Source organism: Schistosoma mansoni (genome assembly GCF_000237925.1).
Source record: "Schistosoma mansoni, WGS project CABG00000000 data, chromosome 3 unplaced supercontig 0077, strain Puerto Rico, whole genome shotgun sequence".
NCBI lineage: Eukaryota > Metazoa > Platyhelminthes > Trematoda > Strigeidida > Schistosomatidae > Schistosoma > Schistosoma mansoni.
The window spans coordinates 107,131-121,117 of NW_017386007.1; the positions used below are offsets into that span (position 1 = coordinate 107,131).

Consider the following 13,987-nt stretch of genomic DNA (forward strand, 5'->3'; position numbering starts at 1 on the left):
AGCAATTTTTGTCTCAAGGTTTAAGGGAAGATAAAGAGTGTATACACCTACGCCATTGTGATCGATTCTGAGCCATGTCACACAGAGTCTCCAACCATTGGTTACGATAGTCACGCGGACCCCAACCAGGTAGTCTGCATCTGCCAACATGGCTCAGACTAGAAGTTAGTGACTTCAAGCACTGATGCTATGTTTTGGTTTGGCCGCCCCTAACTCTCTTCCAACCGTCCCCAATACTAGTCATCATAGCGCGTCGTGGTAATCGGTGTTCAGGCATACGTAACACATGGCCCAACCATCTCAGTCGATGAAGATTCATCACCTCATCAACTGATTTACCATCGTTCCCTAATACCCTGCGTCTAACCTCACTATTACTTACCCGGTTATCCCAGCAGATGCGAGCAATATTTCTAAGGCATCTGTGGTCAAATACTAGTAACCTACGAGTATCTTCTACTCTTAATGGCCATGTTTCACAGCCGTAAAGTAGAACAGAACGAACTGATGCGCAGTATACTCGTCCCTTAATTGATAGACGGATATCTCGTCTACGCCATAGGTGACGTAAGTTGGCAAAAGCCAAACGAGCTTTTTGAATCCGTGCAGAGATTTCGTCAGACACCAACCCATTAGGGCTGATCAGACTTCCAAGATAAGTGAAGTTGAAGGAAGGAAAGAAGGAAGAAAGAAGGAAGGAAGCTGAAGGAAACACCTTACTGCTGTCACACCTCTGTACAGTCAGCAGTACGACTTCGCCTTCGGACCTTGGGTTTGCTGCTTTTAGTCTCACCGCTCTTCAACCGACCTGTCTGGCATGGTAGGACCTCGAGGAACGATTGTTCCAGCCAGCATAGCCCGATTGCTTCATCACGATAGGCAAGCCCGACCACCACGTCAAGGTAGCAGCAACGATCGGGTTTTATGTATTTAATGTCAAAGATACTTTTTTTTAATTTACCAAATCATTTAAAAGGATATGAGATAGTCTTAAGTTTAATTGTACTTTTAAATAGATAGCCTGTAACACTTATTACTTTGTCAATGTTATAATAATAATTTTAATAGTTGAGATCATGAATCATTTAAAGCACTGATAGGTTCTGGGTTCGAATCTCGCGAGGCGGAATCGTGGATGCGCACTGCTGAGAAGTTCCATAATAATAGGACGAAACGGCCGTCTCGTGCTTTCAGATCTTCTATGGTGGTCTAACTTCAATTGATTCATCATCTCAACTATTGAAATTACTATAATATCCACAAAACCACTTCTGCTTATAATAATAGTTGAAAAATGAAGGTATGCAATTATTGTTGTTGTTGACCTTTTTCCATAATAATGAATTATATAATCTTTAATATTCTATATTTCATTATATCAGTTATGCATTTATTATGATTCTTGTTATTATTTTGTTTTTTGGTTACTTAATAAGATTTCATTAATGGCTACGAAACAGATAAAGCACACCCTTTCATTGAAGAATGTATCTTGAGAGGTGCACCTATTGAAGAGGTACATAGTTTATTTCTTTTCATAATGGAGACAATATATAACAAATTTGTTTACTTCTATTTAGTAATGTTTTCTCATGTGTCCTAAATTATTGATATCATGAATCGACCTATGCTAGATATTTATTGAAAACCAGGAAGTGCTGACCCAACCGTTGCTGCTACCTTGACGTGGTGGTCGGGCTTGGCTATCTTGATGAACCAATCGAGCTATACTGGCTGAAACAATCGTTACTCAAGGTCCTACCATGCCAGACAGGTCGGTTGAAGAGTGGCAAGACTAAAAGCAGCAATCCCAAGGTCCGAAGGCGAAGTCGTACTACTGACTGTACAGAGGTGTGACAGCAGTAAGTTGTTTCTTTCAGACAACCAGCATAACAGCGATGCTGCCTTCCCACAAGGAGGTGTGGGGTTAGAAAAGATCGACCCTAAAAATACACACCTCACCTTATCCCACGGATATCCGTCTCCGGCGGTAAGGTCCCAACAAGCACGGAGCTAACACAAAAATTACCCGCAGAAAGTTCGTGTGTGACCGACCTCAAGCAGTTGTCCCTTGGGCGCTGCGGTCAAGCTCTCAGGTCATTAAGACCACTTCTAACCGAATTTCCTTTTCAGGCACCTTTAGAAGAACCCTTCCACGGTGTGTGCAACCGGGAATTGATAACTGCCTTCATTCCTCTAACAGCACTCAAGATCACTATATTCAAGACTGAGGAAGTGCTGAACTAGGTCGGTTTCGTGATATCAATAACACATAACATTTTCAAAAAACCTCTGTACTGATAGTTATCATATTCTGATTAGTGACTAGCTTTGAGAGGAAATTTTTGAAGTTTTAGTGAGAAGCCGTGACTAATGGAGTTTATGCCTATTGGGTGTAAGTCAGTTGCTCAACGAAGACAATGCATAACGAACGAGCAATGTTGTGAATTAACTGGAGATCCTAGGTCCAGTTTCTAATGGGCCCGTAGATGCCACTGTTGGGGAGTCCCGTACTAGGAAGAAACAGTTGCCCAGTACTTGCTAGTTTCCAATGGATGTTCGGCTTCGGTTGGCTCGTGACCTCAATATCATTCAATGATCTCTACACATCCTATATAGTGGAACACATTTTTCTTGACAAGCTTTTCTCAGTACCTTCATTTCCTACATTCGTAATCAGTACTAATTGCTTAAGCTTACAAAACTCTCTCCTAAATCTCCAAAACCCTTCAGGAAAACGAACCAAGCATGAGCATAAACTCTACCTTTGAAATCTGGGCACTAGCTTAGTTTATGGTTATTCATCTGGCCTCACCCAACTGGTATAATTAACTCTTCAGATATTTTCAAACTTGGCATCGAATTATTTCGGTCTCGAATTCGTAATAACAATAGCACGTTGAGAAGTTAAACAAGTATTTCTGAACCAGATTTTGGTGGACAGTAAGCTTTACTATTCAATTGAATAGCATTGGTAGGAATTTCAAAGGATAAACAAATTTGTAGTTGCCATTACTTAGTCCTCCTCTTAGCCCTCAGCTTAACGTAAATAGAAGATAAGTTTTATCGAAATCTTCCCCATATTCACAAACTTGACGCATTTGCTTAATTATTGTTGCAATTAATTTTAATACCCAAGTTAACAGACCAGGTCAAACAGTAAGGTAATCAAGTAGAACTTTTGACTGACCATTTCTTGTATCTGCGGATTCTGTCACCAGTTTTCGTAATCAGGAACTACTGTAATGCCTACGATAAAAATTAAGAACATATAAAACCTGTACAGATGAAGATTTATTGACCTTCCAAAAGCACGTTGAAGTTTTATGACCTAGGTGCTTTAGTTACAAAACTTCCACCTTCATCACCTACTTCAAGTAGGAGTGATATTTTTAATTCTTGGACAGGCATTCAAGTTAGTCCGTTTTAACGGCGCTGCTTCTAAATGATTGTCTTTTCAAGTTTTTTTATCTTTGCGTAGGCGAGACTATAATTTATGGACGACCTTTGAGCGAATCTTGAGTGACCTTGAGAAATATTAGCCAGTCAGAAGACAGTTAATATGGAGTAAAAATATATTATACAACACCAAAGAATTACAGTGTTTACACTTCCTTTACATGGTCCAAAAACTTGTCAAGGTTAAAAAAAGATTCTAAGGTTCCAAAATCGTAATGCATAATTTAGAGGAACTCATCCATATGGTTACATAATAGTTGGTCTCTGGAACCATGATAAGGTCACAAAAGCCCTCTCAGCCTCGACCACATAGCTTCAATATTGTTTGTGAGTACTCCGGTTGTGTAAGTTTGTCATTTTTATTATGGATATGTCCTTACAATACTCATACCACTGAACAGCCAAAGCTTCAGTAACATCTGCGATTATTGCAGCCAATGTTACTGGTGCTTTTATTATATAGTTCGCGGCAATTATTATAATATGCCGTAGTTTCAATCTGGATCGAGCGATAAAGGTTCCTATTCTAGCAAACGTCTTCCTTCAACATATATTACATCGAAGGACAACATCACGGTAGTCTTCATAAGATCTACAAGTCATTTAATACCCGCAATTACAAATACAGGAACTTCTTAGTAGTTTCATTTGTTGTAGCCGCTTAATTGTCAAGTCTTCTCTAAAATTCTCTGTGAACCGATCATACATGAGCACCGGGCACTGAAATCGGCGCCGTGACCTTGAAATCCCTCAAACGCTTCTGATTCGCTCGTCCATAAATTATAGTCTCACCATAATAATAATAATAAGTATGAGTTACCCAACATCCGAGTTTTTTAAAAAATCTGTCCATGGTATGGACACACATATACTGTACTTATATACTTGCTAATCTTTCGTTTATCTATTGGAAATTTCTCTCTTTTTCTTCTACCGCATTGCTTTCTCTGTCTTAAGGTTCTTCGTCTAATTTGCATTCAGTCATTTTGTAATGGAGGCTTAAAGCAACGACTATTAGACTATTATAGAAATGAAATAATACAAGTAAGTTCAGATGTGTGTATATATATGCATATGATAAAAATATAAGAAATGTTCAACAGAATATTAAGGCTATCCTGATCTTAAAGTTATTTTAATTATCAGTTTAGGGTTGTGGTTGTTGTTAAGGTTTTGATTGAAATCATGGATTGATTTATATTAGACCACCATCGTAAACTTGAAAGCACTGGATGGCTGTTTCGTCCTAGTATGCGCACTGTTGAGGAATTCCATATTAGGAGGAGACGACCGTTTAGTGTTTCCAGGTTATTTTAATTGCCCAGTGATATTTGATAAATGATTTTAAACCGTTACCATTATTTTATTTCATTATAACTGAAAGCATGATATTTTATTTATAAAATAAACACTCTTGATAGATAATTTGACACCTAATTTATGTGTGAATATTTGTCAAACTTTTATCGGAAGATTCGAAAATAATGTTTAGCTTAATTAATAAACAGTATATAACTGGAAATAGTGATAACCTTTAACTTATTGGAGGACATCGTCGATCGCCCCCAAATGCCCTGATACGACTGAGAGTGGGGAGAGTCCGCTCTCCCTCTTGAAATGCTCTCACGTGGCCACGCGTATATAGCTTCTACCAGGAAAGTCCTATTCATTGCCTTCTCGTGGCATTACTGTTGTTTACGATAGTCTCAGACAAATAGTTTCCTAATTAACTGTTGAAACAAAAATCTCAAGAACATTCCAGTCACTTCAATTTCTATAGACAAAAATGATACTGTATTGAGTCTCTAATAAGCTGGTAGACTTCACTGAGGTTTTTTTGTGTTTAAAGCATAATCTTAACATTCAAATAAAACAGCTGCATCTATTAGATATAGAAAGTAGCTCAGCGTGATTAAAGCACAAAAATCTTTACCCGGAGAATGAGTAAATTATACTTAAATCATCATAGTTATGTAAGTTGCTGAATGGCTGCCCATCGTGATGAGCCATAATCAAGTAAGATTGTGTAATCAATTATTTCTAACAATTGAATCATTATACATACTTGGATCTTATCTTTTGAATTTTGTTCTACTTTTTAAGGTCTATGGTTTTGAGCATATTTTCACACTGGATAATTTGGAGCGTGTAGGTTTGCTTTATGAATCTCCCAGTAGTTTAATGAGTAGTATACAAACATCAAGTTTTACACCTCAAGAAAAAATCAATTCAAGAAATAGTAGCCTATCATCTTCAAAATTGTCAGCAAACCTAAAACAAACAATTATTAACATAAGTACTAGTTATAATTCAGTATTAAAAGGAAATTTACGTCTTGTTATACCACCTAATTCCAACTCAGTTAATGATTCTGAACAAGCAGCATCTAGTTTGTTTTCCGGTTATATCCCTATATCTATTCGTCTTATTCAAGTATGGACAAACGATTGGTATCCTAAACCTAATCTATCATTAACAAGTAGAGGTATAACAGATCAAACTACTCTTACCGGTGGCAGTTCGGGGTCTTTTTTACTGTCTAAGGCCACACGTATAGTTTCAGGCCTTAGATCTTCGGAGAATTTGGAAATGTCTGTGTTACCAGTGTTTAATGAGCGCAATACATCTGAATTCAACAGTCATACAACATTAACACCGACTGCAGGAAAAACTGGCGGTTTTCTTCCTAACAATTCGTTAACTGCAACTTCTAATCGTACAACATCTTCATTGTCTAACTTAATATGTGCTCCAGAATTTAAAGTACAACTACCAGTTAGAGATGAATTGCCTTTCACGTCCAAAAGCGGTTGTTTAAATATGGAGAATCATCCAAATAAACCGCGTATTGTAGTCGTTGGCTTTGTTGGCGGTGTGAGTCATGCAGAAATATCAATTTTAAGAACTATAGCTGCTAGTGAAGATGGTAAGTTACTATCGGTTCAATATTAATGTGATCGTTTTTTTTGTTTTCGCTTGTGTTTCAAGTGTAATATTTTCAAGTGATCTAATTTGCTGGTACCTCGAATTATCATATCGTAGTTGAGTGGGTTGAAACAAAATAATATCTCTGTGGTTTTTATCTTGTCGATATGGTATCCTCATAGCGAATGACATCTTCTGGAATTGGTATTGTCTAAGGTATGTACGATGACTTTGAACGACTCATCTCTTAATGTGATATTTTTTGCTTAACTACCTGTATGATGTAGCTTCAAAGCACGCTATTAAGTGACTCGTCAAATCTGGCAAACCGAGACGGAAGATAATCTGAAAAGTTGATCGCGTCATCGCAGAAATATTTGAAATGCATGACAAACCTCAATTCGTGAAAGGTGTCTATCGCATTCACCAAATTTGTGTGAAATCACAACGAGAGGTAATCATAACATGGTAATTCTCTCAAAGTTATTAGAATTGGAACTAGTTACTACTGAATATTAGTAAGTAGCATGATGAACATACAAAATGGAATCGGAAGAAAGCACGACATAGGTAAAGAACTCGATTTTTCCCAAATCCTCATCGTCTATTATTATGTCCTTAGCTATACAATCATCGCGGAATACGATTACTAGTTTAGATACACTGACTTATACGACCAAACTGATGACGCATACACCAGTACGGGCAGTCTAGAGTTCCGATTGGTCTTTTTTCTCTGACTAGCCCTACCTGTTAAGTACATAACGCCAGTCTCCATGATACGAATCATATATTTCAAACATACTGGGTTTATACACAAACAAATTAGACCACATCACACCGTAAAATAAAAAATAACATTTGTCCAAGATCAAGCCAAAAGTGGCTGTGATTGTAAGAGATTGTTACTAATTCATTGGGAATATCTCAATAATAGTAAATCGTATAATAATAGACAAAAGGTCAAATAAGGGCTTATAATGAAAGGAATATGAATACACATTATTTATTTAAAACACATAAATATTGGTACAAAGGGGCACCAGATATATATGCGCCACATAAATCTCATTTGATTGGTGCGGGGGCTGTGATACTGCCCGGGTGCCCAAACTGAAGCAGGTGGTTTTCTTAGGAGGCCACACCCGGAGCCTTCGACATAAAGGTCTGATCCACAAGACAATGGAGCATCATGAAGAGATGCAGTCCCATGATAGCCGGTGACCAACGATTGATCCATACGCCATTTGTTCCCTCAGGATACTGGAGTCAGCCCATGTACTACACCATTGATTTGGAATCGGAGTTTTCCAACTCCCCTAGGTGGCTTTCCGTATCCACCAACCCGGTTAAAGCGCTGGACATTCGCTTTTCGTCCTCTCAATTTCGTAAACAACACCGGTGCCACTAGAAGGCAGTGAGTAGGACTTCCCTGGTAGAGGCTATATACGCGTGGCCATATGAGAGCATTTCTAAAGAGAGGGCGGGCCCTCCTCACTCTCGGCTGTACCAGGGCATTTGGGGACATGAATACACATATAACATAGTCACTTAGTAGTCATACAATACGACTTCACGTATAATATTAATCTATAAGTAATTCGCCATACAGTTTTTTACTGTTTTGAATCATGCAAGAAGAAATCAGTACGTCTGTCATATGGAGGAAATGAGATTATTGATTCAGCAACAGCAGAGATAATGTTTAGCATCTCAGGAACAGATGATTACATCATTTATGTCAAAATTGTTAATTTAGTTCGAGTATACCTCTAAATATGAAGAAATAGAATCACCACTTAATCCAGCCCCAGAATTTAATTTTGATGCAAATAGTGATCCAGTGACGGCCATTTCAGAAACATACCCTGTATTGGGTTCAAACCCGGTTATACCAGGAGCACAATATACAATTGGCGAGTTATCCGGCTCACAACAAAACGAGATTTTGTTAAATGTACATAAAATTGTGACAGTACTGGATGACCAAAAAACAGGAGATTCTGTAAATGAGGCTTTGAGTCAAATAAAAGAAGTTCTATCAGTTCTGGGTAACTGTGAAACTAAACTCAACGTGATAATTGTTCAGAAATCTGGAGTGACTCATATACAGAAAATAAATTGAGCTGCACAATATATACAGTGGTAGCAAATGAATTTTATTATTTCAACACATAAATATTGGTACAAGGAAGCACCAGATACATATGCGCCGCACAAATCTCATTTGATTTGTGTGAGGGCTGTGATACTGCCCAGGTGCCCAAACCGAAGCAGATGGTTTTCTTAGGAGGCCACGACCGGAGCCTTTGACATAAAGATCTGATCCACAAGACAATGAAGCATCGTGAGGAGATGCAGTCTTATGGTTGCTGGTGACCAACGATTGATCCATACGCCATTTGTTCCCTCAGGATACTGGAGTCAGCCCATGTACTACACCATTGATTTGGAATCGGAGTTTTCCAACTCCCCTAGGTGGCTTTCCTTATCCACCAACCCGGTTAAAGCGCTGGACATTCGCTTTTCGTCCTCTCAATTTCGTAAACAACACCGGTGCCACTAGAAGGCAGTGAGTAGGACTTCCCTGGTAGAGGCTATATACGCGTGGCCATATGAGAGCATTTCTAAAGAGAGGGCGGGCCCTCCTCACTCTCGGCTGTACCAGGGCATTTGGGGGCCAAATGAAAATGTAAATCATATTGCGACAAAAGCCTCTAATGAATCAACTTCATATTGGAATTCTCAAGTTGCTTTGCCGGATATAGGTTATTTCATTGATTCACATATTTTTCACGAAAATTCTTACAAAAATGAGAATATGTCGAAAGAATCAAATCGTGATGTTTTCACATTAAGTATTGTTTGTCCACACCATATAGTCACTTCCAGTAGATTCTCTAGTCAGTGTGAGAATTATGTTTTAAATAAAGACATGTAACTTGTAACTTGGGCATATGAAGACCCAAAATTGTTTCGTGGGGCAGGATAATATCAGAAAATCAGAATTACCTGTTTTAATCAGGAAGAGTTTTTAATGAAAACAGGCGAGACCACGTAAAAACCCCTTATTTCTAATGCTTCAAAAAAGTGGAAGGTGTTATATCCGGACGAGAATAAATGAATGGTAACTGTTAGGAATTACTTATGGACTAATAGTGCACGTATATTCTTATTGTATGACTACTAAGTGACTACATTATGTGTATGTTCATATTCCCTTTATTATAAACTTCCATTTGACATATTGACTACTACTATACGATTCACTATTCTTGAGATATCCCCAATTTATTAGTAACAGTTAGACTCACGGTATTAGGAGATAATGGTAAATCAGTTGATGAGGTTGTACATCTTCGTCGACTGAAATGGTTGGACCACGTGTTACGTATGCCTGAACACCGTTTATCATGACTCACAATACTAACTAGTGTTGGATTTGTATGGAAGAGAGTTAGGGGCGACTAAACCAAAACGTGGCATCGGTGCTTGAAGTGACTAACCTCTAGTCTGAGCCATGTTGGTAGATGCAGACTACTTGGTTGGGGTCCGCGCGACTATCGTAACCAGTAGTTGGAGACTGTGTGTGACATGGCTCAGAATTGATCACAATGGCATAGGTGTATACACTTTTTGTCTTTCCTTAAACCGTGAGATTAAAATTACTTTATATCTTTCTTTCTACGAACTAATTCTTTATTTCTATATTAAATCCTTATACACAATCTTTTATATATTACTACCATTGAAGTAACTACTTCTATGCATTTGTTCATTTCGCTGCGCTAATGAGTTGTGGCAACTTGGACCGATGCACATATGTGCTTGACCCTACATTGTGACTGACTGATTGACCATTCATCAACAAAAAAAGGACTTTGTTTATAAAGTTTTTTTGTATTTTAAAAGCTTCAACGAATACACATAAATAACCTTTTTAAGTATCATTGTGCCACGGTTGGACTTGATAATTTCAAATAAGTCGAGTATTGAATATGTTATGTGTGGTGTATGCTACTTATGTTGACAGATATAAGTAATATGTAGCACCAAACGGAATTGGAATGTCTACCAGTAAGAGAATAAGTAGATTAAATTGAATCGAACAAGAAGGGAAACAAAGAGAAATTGTAATAACGACAGAATTTTGAAAGAATCATGAATAATGTGAAGGACAATTGATGGAATAGTGTAAATAGATGTGTTTAATATATAGTTTTCATATTTTTTACGAAGACACTCTATGATTTTTACACTGTTCACGTTGTGACTGACTGACTGTTCATTTTCATCAGTAAAAACTATTGATTGGCGCGAGACTGGTAGGTCCTGGGCTCGAATCTCGCGAAATGGGATCGTAGATGCGCACTTCTGAGGAGTCCGACAATAAGACTAAAACGGCTGTCCAGTGCTTCCAGGTTTTCCCTAGTGGTCTAGCTTCAATTGACTAATGATTTCAACTATGCAAAATACTGAAATCTTCACAAAACCCCTTCTGATGATTATTCATTGTAACCTATTTAATCATCGAAATAATTGTATTTCTTTTTTTTTCTATCTATTTCATTCATTCATTCATTCATTCTTCTTTTTTTTTCACCCAGCGAATGTTGAATTCGTTGTTATAACAACAGGATTTATCACAGCACAATCATTTATTAGTTCACTTTGTCAACCGGTTAAATCAACTAATTTGATTCCTTTTTAAATTTGTTTCTTCATTTTTTTTTTGATCCTGTTTTAACGGATCATCTAAACAAGAAAAACTTTTTTTTTTCTTTTTTTTTGTTTTTACTTGATCATTTACCTCAATCAAATATCCTAATGATATAATCCTTTATTTATTATAAAAAGAATATAATATGCCAAATTTCTTATTTATATATTCACAATAAGTATTATAGTCTAGTTTAATAATCACAAATACAAATAGAGTTTCATGTAGAAATTTGTAAGTTATGCATACATAAACAATTGAGTAATAGTCAGTAGTAGTAGTAGTGCGGTCTGGGCTACTTATATCCACATAAGTAGTATATATATAAGGATGGTTGGACATTGAATGTATTTCAGTAGAAGATCGATAAGGAAAGAACGGAAACGAAACATAATTGGTATGAAAATGCATGAACAATAATAATCGGAGACGATGGACTGATATTTGCAGAAGGAATGGTGAGGATTGAGACAATTGATCGATAATTTGCAAATTAACTGTTTACTGTATGGCTATTAGAATTTAGTGAGATAGTCTGTAATTTTCGTGTCAAACATATTCCATTGCCCCCACTCGTGTTCTCATTCACTACAATAGTAGTAATGGTAGTGTGATGTGTGCTACTTATGTCGACATAAGTAGTATGTAACACTAGTTAGGAATAGAATGTCTAGCAGTAGAAGCTCAAGAAGATTGAGGAGGAAAGAAAGGGAATAGAAAGCAATTGGTATGGAAGTGCATGGAAAATGAAGTCTGAGATGATTGACTGATATTTCCAAAGGGAACAGTCAAGTTTGAGACGATTGATGAACATTTCACAAATGAAGTGTTCACTGTATAGTTCTCAGATTTCACTAAAATTTTCTGTAATTTTGTGTTCAAATACATTCGATTGCCTCCACTTATGTTCTCATTTACTACAATAGTAGTAGTAGTACTAGCGAAAATTGAAATACAACAAAGTAGATTCTTAATTTTATAATAACAATTGATAATTACGTAACAGCTTCAGAAAAGTTAATATTTTGTAAAGTTAAATATGTAGATATATAGTTTTTTGTTTAATGAATAATATTAACTCATGACTTATGCTTAATATGTGCTTAATGCATGTCACCAACTATCTTCAGTCAGTCATTCACAACGTAGAAATTCGTACGTACGTAAATCAGTTCGAGTTGCCATACCACATTAGCACAGAGATTCAGTTGTCGATTCAAATCCCATAGTGATAGAAGTAGTAAGAGTATAAGCAGTAATCAGAAAGATTAGGGTTTGAAGATGTTATTGAAAGAGTATAATCCAGTGAAATAAATTTGGAAAGAGAAAAAGGATAGGGACATGAAGAATTCAGAAGATTAGAGTTTGGGAGAACACAAAGAGTGGATGCACCTTCGCCATTGTAAACGATTTTGAGCCATATCATTCAAGGTCTAATCATCGATTGCTACTATCTCGCAGATCTCAACCAGGTAATCACCTACCAACACGGCTCAGTCCAATTGTCAGTGAGTTGATGGATTTGTGGCACGTTTTGGTCTGGCCGCCCCTAGCTTTTTTCCATCCTACACCATGAAACATCGGGGCAGTCGGTGGTCGGGTATACGTAACCCGTGTCCCAGCCATCTCAAATGATGAAGTTTCACTATTTCATCAATCGATTTGCCATCCTTATCTGTCATATGTATCAATGTCATGGGTGAACTTGATAGTTCCAAATAATTTTAGCATTGAGTGGAAAATTCATAAATATATATATTTTTTGTTATATTCCAATGCATATAAAAATTGTATTTTTGACGTTTCGTGACCTGATGTGATACATTTCTTCAGAGTTTTGTTATCTATTTACTCTGAAGAAGTAACTTATATTAAGTTACGAAACGTCGGAAATACAACTTTCCTACTCATTGAGATATAACAGAAACTATATTGATTGTTATCTTATCTATCAGTTACACATAACATGTTTCACATTCGAACGAAGAATAAATGAATAGTAACTGCTAGGAATTATTATGAACCACCACTCTAATAAAACCAGTAACAGATGGCTTTCCTCCTTAACCTCCAAGTGAGGACATGGTAACTGTCTTTCAAATATATAGCTCAATATGTTCCAGCAGTCTTTGAAGGTTAGAATAATTAGTGGATCTGAGCTAGCAGGTGATGATTCTGAGGTCAGTTAAAATCCTTATCAGTGGAATATCTTATGAAGTATCTTGACAGGTCTTCTTGGATTTTGCATTAATCTTCTATCAGCAAGGTAATGTACTGAAATGCTTGTTCGAGAATGGTCCGCTTCATAATGTGTTACTAATTATTCATAGCGTACAAATGCTTTTTAAGGAGACCTCAGGCAATTATATAATAGCGGTAAAAATGATGTGAAGTAATTATCATAGCTTCAGTGACGTTAAGCGGGAAGGATACTGATAAACTTCCGAGGAGTTATGATACAAAGTAATGCACGACAGTAAAATAGAAAACGGGTGCAATTGAGTTATCTTGTCCACTATCTGCCAACAAAATGTACCTTTGTACCTGGTTCAGTTAACTTTCTTAATATGGATTACTGAGTGGATTCCTCGATTAAGTCAACGTTTATTGTCTTCGTTGTTGTTGATGTCCGCACATCATAGTACTTTACATGGTACTATTTACTTAATTCGTTTGTGAATAGATATTGGATTTGATTGTTATTTGTCCTAATAAATCTGATTGTTCATTGGTTAGGTCAATTAAGTTGACTTTCATGTAACCTGTCACATCTGCTTCTCATCTATACATTATGTACATATTTTTTCTGCAATACATTCCTTTAAGTTAGTCATCTGGTAATGTCTGTATTGAATGTCATATTAATACATGACAGTCAAAAGT

General features: G+C 36.8%; 1 protein-coding gene across 1 annotated transcript in view; it reads left to right on the top strand.

The window, feature by feature from the left end:
* Positions 1 to 11,259, top strand: part of Smp_069670 (vacuolar protein sorting (vps33), putative) — a gene marked incomplete at its 5' end in the record, with an annotated part of 19,812 nt that extends 8,553 nt beyond the window's left edge. The window contains 4 exons of the mRNA XM_018791363.1: positions 1,437 to 1,516; positions 4,417 to 4,503; positions 5,563 to 6,385; positions 10,992 to 11,259. Coding sequence (XP_018645424.1) covers positions 1,437 to 1,516; positions 4,417 to 4,503; positions 5,563 to 6,385; positions 10,992 to 11,095 — 1,094 coding nt within the window. The 3' untranslated portion in view covers positions 11,096 to 11,259. The remainder of the gene's footprint in view (positions 1 to 1,436; positions 1,517 to 4,416; positions 4,504 to 5,562; positions 6,386 to 10,991) is intronic.
* Positions 11,260 to 13,987: the final 2,728 nt, after the last annotated feature.